The following is a 7,052-nucleotide window of genomic DNA, read 5'->3' on the forward strand; positions in this document are numbered from 1 at the left end:
GCATTATAACTGAAGACTGTAACAGAGGCTGTGGGTGAGAATCATTCTAATCTCACAGACACCCTTGAGGCTCTGAATTGCAGCATGCAGGTTGGTGGGAGTGTCTGCTGCTGCCAGGAGATGAGGAGAGGCCTTCAGAGCAAATGGGCTTTGGAAAGACAGCATAGTCTGAGAGGACCCGGCTGCACGCTGCTCTCCTGAGGGGGCTGGGGGCGATGTGCCTGTGGCCCCCTGGTTCTCAGGGCTCCCGGCTCCTGCACCACCATCTCCCCCTGGGCAGTGCAGGACGCTCTCCAGCGTGTTCTGTGATGATCTCTCTCCCTGTCCGTGTCCGTGTCCTCGGCAGGAAGGACTTTGGTGTTTTGTATGCGATCAAGGAAGGAGAATGTGGGTTTGCATTTGTAATTCTGGTGGAAGGAAGAGGACATTTTCCACACTTATTTCTCAAGTTCTGACTTTTTAAACTGGTGGTTAGACGTGATGTTTTGTTCGTGTTTCCAACCTAACTTCTTGTGACCACTTTACAGAAACAAGGTGGTAAATGAATGTGGATCACAGGTTAAACATTGTCATTGCAGCAGAGGTTACACTTTTTTTCCTGTGTTGTGTGGCCATCTAGACTGGAGTTTGGAGACTGGCCGGTTTTGATTGGGTTTTGCACATTTAACTGTTGCCTGTTTAGCTGTGTTCTGTAACATTTTATAAAGGAGCAGTGAAGCTGCTTTTTTTGTTTTTGAGGCAGGGTCTTTGCTCTGTCTCCCAGGCTGTAGTGCAGTGGTAACAGTCAAGCTCGCTGCAGCCTCAGCATCCGAGGCCCAAGTGACCCTCCCAAGTTAGCCTGAATAGCTGGGACTAAAGGCACATGCCACCATGCCTGGCTAATTTTTTATTTTTATTTGAAACAGTTTCACTCTGTTGCCTAGGCTGGAGTGCAATAGTGTGATCTTGGCTCACAGCAACCTCCACCCCACCCACACCGGGTTCAAGTGATTCTCCTGCCTCAGCCTCCTGAGTAGCTGGGATTACAGGCACCTGCCACTGTGCCTGGCTAATTTTTGTATTTTTAGTAGAGATGGAGTTTCATCATCTTGGCCAGGCTGGTCTTGAACTTCTGACCTCATGATCCACCTGTCTCAACCTCTCAAAGTACTGAGATTACAGGCGTGAGCCATTACGCCTGGCCCTGGCTAATTTAAAAACAAAAAAATTTGTGGAGATGGGGTCTGGCCTTGAACTCCTGGCCTCAAGCCAGGAGTTTCATCCTTGGCCTCTGAAAGCGCTGGGATTGTAGGCATGAGCCACTGCGCCTGGCAGCTGAGGCTGTTTTGGAAAGGAGTGGTCAACCTGCAGCTTAGCCAAGGGCAGTGAGCGAGGTCTGTGTGCACCTCCTGGGTTGGGATGGCTCCCAGTGGCTGTGGCGCTTGTCACTTCAGAGCTTGGTGTGGTTACCGTAGCTCTTCTCTGCCATCTTCTGCTCTGTCCAGAAAGGGCTTTACACTGGGGTGCAGGGGGACTCCTGAGTTGTGTGTCTCAGAACCACTTGAGGTGCAGTTGTAGTCGAAGGTTCCTGGCTCTCTCCTCCCCCAGACAGAGGGGATGTGAAGGTGGGAATTGGCCACTGAAAGTTGAGATGGAAGCGGAACCGACAAGTGGCCTGTGGAGTTACAGACAGCAGATTCCCTGCAGGGTTGCCCGCCCTGGATATTTGGGGCTCACTTGTGCTGACTCAGCCTAGTGGAGATGTGGAAAAGATCGAATTGGGTAGAAATTATATAAATCCTATTTTTGAGTACCCACAGAAACAAGATGGTAAAAGAACCTAATTTCAAGATTGATGGTGTGTGAGAGTGTCAGCCACAGAAGAGTCGGCAGAGCTCTACCTCGAGTTCAGCCTGCCTTGATTTTTAATATAAATGTGTGTTGTGAACATCTTGGTGGGTCAGAGGCCGAGGGACAGAGTCACATTCAGACTGCTCAGTGTCCTCAGGGTGCCACGTGGCCCCTCTCCACAGACTCCCTGGACCGCTCAGTGGCCCCTCTCCACAGACTCCCTGGATCACTCAGTGGCCCCTCTCCACAGACTCCCTAGACCGCTCAGTGGCCCCTCTCCACAGACTCCCTGGGACCGCTCAGTGTCCGCACTGTGTTCTTGGGGTGCCACGTGGCCCCCTCCACAGAATCCCTGGACTGCATCCTCCTGTCCAGGGTTTCAGATGCACCCACACTTGCTGCCTTCTCCCTAGTGAGGATGCTTGTCCATCCCCCCCACTGCCTCCTCCCCAAATGAAAACCCAAGAGAGCTGGCTAGCCTTGCCAACTTTTGCGTCTCTGCTCGCACGTGGGGTCCTCACAGAGCTGTCTGACTCCTGTCCTGCCAGAGGGCCTCCTTGGCTGCTCTGCGTCCCCCCTGGCCGGGCTATGTGTGCCGTGGACCCTGTGTTTTCTTTTGGGTAGTGTTTCCAGCACAGCCCTGGCACCCGTTTGACAGCTCAGGGAGCAGTGACTGAGTTATCACCATTTGTGGGGTGGCCAGCCACATAGCACAGCCTCCTACGTTCACTCCTTTGTGACAGCATTCAAGGCCCTCTCACCCTCACTTTAGGAAGGGTGGCACAGTGGACACTGTCCAGCCACGGGGCATTCTGGATAGTGGGAGCTGGAGGCTGAGGGTGCCCTGCGAGCCTATGCCTGCCGCTCTGAACCTGCCGCCCTGAGCCGTCTGCTGTCTGCAGGACTCAGCTCTGTCCTGCACATCTAGAAAGGCATTAGTGAGAGCCACCTTGGGAGTTTCGTTTCTGAGTTTGGATCTTACTGTAACTGCTGATGATGATGAGAAACCCAGACCTGGATTCCCTCCACTATACCTGCAGAGACGCGCTGTGACCAAGACGGGCCTTCCCCGACCACAGCGCCGCCCGCACCACCCAGCCCCTCACCCTCACCCGTGCCCGAGAGCCCCTCTGTGGACAAGTACAATGTGAGTGGCACCAACGGGACCTGCCTGCTGGCCAGCATGGGGCTGCAGCTGAACCTCACCTACGAGAGGAAGGACAACACGGTAGGGTCGAGGCCTCACCTGGGAGAGAGGGAACCTGGGAGAGGGGGACAGCGCTGTATGGTGGGCCTTACCTGAGCGGGGAACAGCAGGCCTCTGTAGGGCCGGGGCCTCTGCTCCCTGTGAACTGAGAGTGCACATCTCTGCAAGTCACGCTTTAAGTCGGGATGGGAGCTCAGCCTGCAGGACGGGACCCTGTAGGACAAGAGCTGGGGTGTCTGTGTCAGTGAGTCCGTCTTGTAGGTGCACAGCTGTCCTGCTGGTTCTATTGTCCAAGGCTGCTGTCCCAGCAGGCCTGCAGAGCAGTGTGGCCCACGGAGCCTGAAACGTTCACATGGCCCCTTGATAGAACATAAGGTTTCTTTACATGTTTATCATTGAAACATTTAAGTGTTACATGTTTATACTTTTCTTTTGAAATAGTTTTTCTCCCCTAATACTGACAGGCTGTGGGTTTGTGGGGGCAAGTTTGCAGGGTTGACGGCTGCAGGGGGAGATGGTGCTGGTTGGTGCCGTCCACGCAGGGACGCCACACTCTGAGAGCACCCGTCACAGTGGCCAGGAGGCATCTTGGGATCCCGAAATCTGCGCCAGTGTGGACTTGCAGTGTCTCCTGATTTTGTTTAAAACAAATGCGGCCTTGAATTCATGTTTTCAGGACTGTTTTTCTTTTTTTGAGAGTGTGGAGGACCCAAGCTGGGGTGATGACTTGCTTGCTTGTCTTACACAGACGGTGACAAAGCTTCTCAACATCAACCCCAACAAGACTTCAGCCAGCGGGAGCTGCGGCGCCCAGCTGGTGACCCTGGAGCTGCGCAGCGAGGGTGCCACGGTCCTGCTGTTCCAGTTCGGGATGGTGAGGCTGGGCATCCCCTTCTGCCCTGGGTCTGCTCATGGGAAGCAGAGTTAGGAACGAGGCAGCCTCACTTTTTTCTGCCTTTTTTTAAATCCTGCTTACTCAGCAGTCGATCTGGGCGGGCTGCCGCGCCCACAGTATGGTGGCCACAGGGGTAAGGCTGCTGCTGTGAGGCCACGAGGCCTTCTGGCCTCAGACGCTGCTGCCCTGCGGCTACGGGGTGGCATTTCTGCCTGGAGCACTCCTGTGCAGTGAGCAACACAGATAGGAAGAATGTAAATGTCACTTGTCAACGTTTTTAAGTTGCTGTGCAGATGAATTAGCAGTTCAGTTTCTTACCACTTGAACTTTCCAAATCATGCCTTCCTGTGCCGTGAGAGCTCCTGCAGGCCCCACTTCCCAGAGACTCTGACTCGATGAAGAGGTCTGGAAGGACCAGCCTGGCAGCACAGGGAGGCTCTGTCTCCACAAGTAATAAAATGAGCTCGCGGGGCACGGCGCTGCCCACCTGTGGTCCAGCTACTGGGGAGGCTGCAGCAGGAGGATCGCTTGAGCCCAGGAGTTCAGGCTGCAGTGAGCCGTGATCACACCATTGCACTCCAGCCTGGGCGACAGAGCAAGACTCAGAAAAGGGTCTGGAAGGAACTAACTAAACAATTTTCATTCCCCGGAGATACACAGTGCCTTTTATAGACAGGATATTCTGTGATTTTGTTGTAACACTAGAAACATGGGAAGTCAGATTTTTTACCAAATGACCTTTCAAGTTTGATGATAAATGTTCGAATCTACTCAGTGGTTAAAGATCATCTTTCTTTTTAAGAATGCAAGTTCTAGCCGGTTTTTCCTACAAGGAATCCAGTTGAATACAACTCTTCCTGATGCCAGAGGTGAGAACCCACAATCTCTGGCGCCCCACCCCCCACCCAGAGTGTCCTGGAGTCACTTGACTTCTGTGTGTGTTGCAGACCCCACCTTTAAAGCTGCCAACAACTCCCTGAGAGCACTGCAGGCCACAGTCGGCAATTCCTACAAGTGCAACGCCGAGGAGCACGTCCGTGTCACGAAGGCGTTTTCCGTCAACATATTCAAAGTCTGGGTCCAGGCTTTCAAGGTGGAAGGTGGCCAGTTTGGCTCAGGTGAGTGTTGCCGAGGGCAGCTGTCTCGGGGTGGAGAGGACGCGCTTCAGACTCCACCTGTGGATATTTAATCGCTTCTGTGTGGGCTGGGGCAACACCCCTGTTCCTCGGCAAGCCGTTTCTTTTTCCTGGTCTGAGATTCTAGAGGAAACTCCCCCTGCTTTAGAGAGGCCCACTGTATCTCTTAGCTAGGAACCCTGGTACCATTTGAGAGTAAGGGTGTCATTTAAGAACAGTGGTGGCGTTTCTCCCGTGAAAGTTGAATACAAAACCGTCATCCGATGCACTCTGTGTTCCAGGAAGCCCAGAGGCCCTGGACGTGGCACAACTGCCCAGCCACAGCCCCTGATTCCAGCCGGGGGAAAAACGTGTGTGGTTTCCCAGCTGTGCAGGGCGCCAGTCTGTGCAGCGGCTTCCCCAAGCGACAGCTGGACCTGGAGCCGTCTGCCATAGTGCCTCTTGCCTTGTGGCTGATGTGGGGGAGTGGTGGGGAAAGAGGCCTGTTTGCAGGCCCCTGTGTGAGTGGAACCTGACACTGTCCATGTGTCTTGGCAGTGGAGGAGTGTCTGCTGGACGAGAACAACATGCTGATCCCCATCGCTGTGGGCGGCGCCTTGGCGGGGCTGGTCCTCATCGTCCTCATCGCCTACCTCGTTGGCAGGAAGAGGAGTCACGCCGGCTACCAGACCATCTAGCCTGGCGCAGGCACAGCGGCTGCGGGCCTCAGTCCTTTCCCTGGCACAGGGTCCCGTCGAGGGAGGCACACTTTCTGGCAACGTTTCTCAAATCTGCTTCATTCAATGTGAAGTTCATCTTGCAGCATTTACTATGCACAACAGAGTAACTATTGAAATGACGGTGTTAATTTTGCTAACTGGGTTAAATATTTTGCTAACTGGTTAAACATTAATATTTACCAAAGTAGAACTCTAAGGAAGGGTGGGAGCGCTGCTCTCTCCGAGGGAGGGTGGGAGTGCTGCTCTAAATTGGCACTGGCTCAACTATCATTTGACTTTAAGATTCTGGTGTTTGGTTTCTTCATTCTTTACTGCACTCAGATTTAAGCCTTACAAAGGGAAAGCCTCTGGCCGTCACAGTTGGGACGCATGAAGGTCACTCATCGTTAGGCTGACATGCTCACACAGTTTCAACAGTAGAGAGGGAAAGTCCTAAGACAGAAGAACTCCAGAGATGAGCATCTGAAGTGCTCCAGTTCAGCTTTAAAGGCCAGGACGGGCTGGCCACACGCGGCTGGCGGCCCCGTCCGCGTTCCGGCGGCACGTCCTTGGGCGTTTCTAATGCTCTGCGGCTCAAGGGCTGGCACTTTTTTAAATATAAAAATGGGTGTTATTTTTATTTTTTTTGTAAAGTGATTTCGGTCTTCTGTTGACATTCGGGGTGATCCTGTTCTGCGCTGTGTACAAGGTTAGATAGATGCGCTCTCCTGGGGTGTCGCCGCGGCTTGGGGGTTGTACACAGGATCGGCTCACATAACGCATTGCCTGTAACAGTGTAATAAAAAGCCTCTTTCTTTTTTGTCTGGGCCTTGTCCTTTTGTCACCTAAGATGGGAGCTCCTGAGAGAGGGACTTCAGGGAAACGGTGGTGAGGCTGGTCTTGGTGCTGTGATAGGGTGTCAGGGAAATGGGGGTGAGGCCCGTCTTGGTGCAGAGAGAGGACGTCAGGGAAATGGGGGTGAGGCCGGTCTTGGCACTGTGATAGGACGTCAGGGAAATGGGGGTGAGGCCGGTCTTGGCACTGTGATAGGACGTCAGGGAAATGGGGGTGAGGCCGGTCTTGGCACTGTGATAGGATGTCAGGGAAATGAGGGGGAGGCTGGTCTTGGTGCAGGGAGAGGACGTCAGGGAAATGGGGGTGAAGCGAGAGGACGTCAGGGAAATGGGGGGAAGGCCGGTCTTGGTGCAGGGAGAGGACGTCAGGGAAATGGGGGGGAGGCCGGTCTTGGTGCAGGGAGAGGACGTCAGGGAAATGGGGGTGAGGCC

At 53.8% G+C, this 7,052-nt stretch overlaps 1 protein-coding gene across 1 annotated transcript; it reads left to right on the plus strand.

Annotated features, from left to right (window-relative positions):
- Positions 1-2,114: 2,114 nt before the first annotated feature.
- Positions 2,115-5,898, plus strand: LOC108297103 (lysosome-associated membrane glycoprotein 1; the record flags this gene model as incomplete). The annotated part of the gene is made up of 6 exons (XM_037735290.1): positions 2,115-2,242; positions 2,843-3,058; positions 3,786-3,911; positions 4,735-4,801; positions 4,880-5,050; positions 5,606-5,898. Coding segments are annotated over 6 exons (848 nt in total), but the record flags the coding sequence as incomplete, so codon positions are not given.
- Positions 5,899-7,052: the final 1,154 nt, after the last annotated feature.

Source organism: Cebus imitator, unplaced genomic scaffold, assembly GCF_001604975.1.
Source record: "Cebus imitator isolate Cc_AM_T3 unplaced genomic scaffold, Cebus_imitator-1.0 Scaffold773, whole genome shotgun sequence".
NCBI classification, from domain to species: Eukaryota; Metazoa; Chordata; class Mammalia; order Primates; family Cebidae; genus Cebus; species Cebus imitator.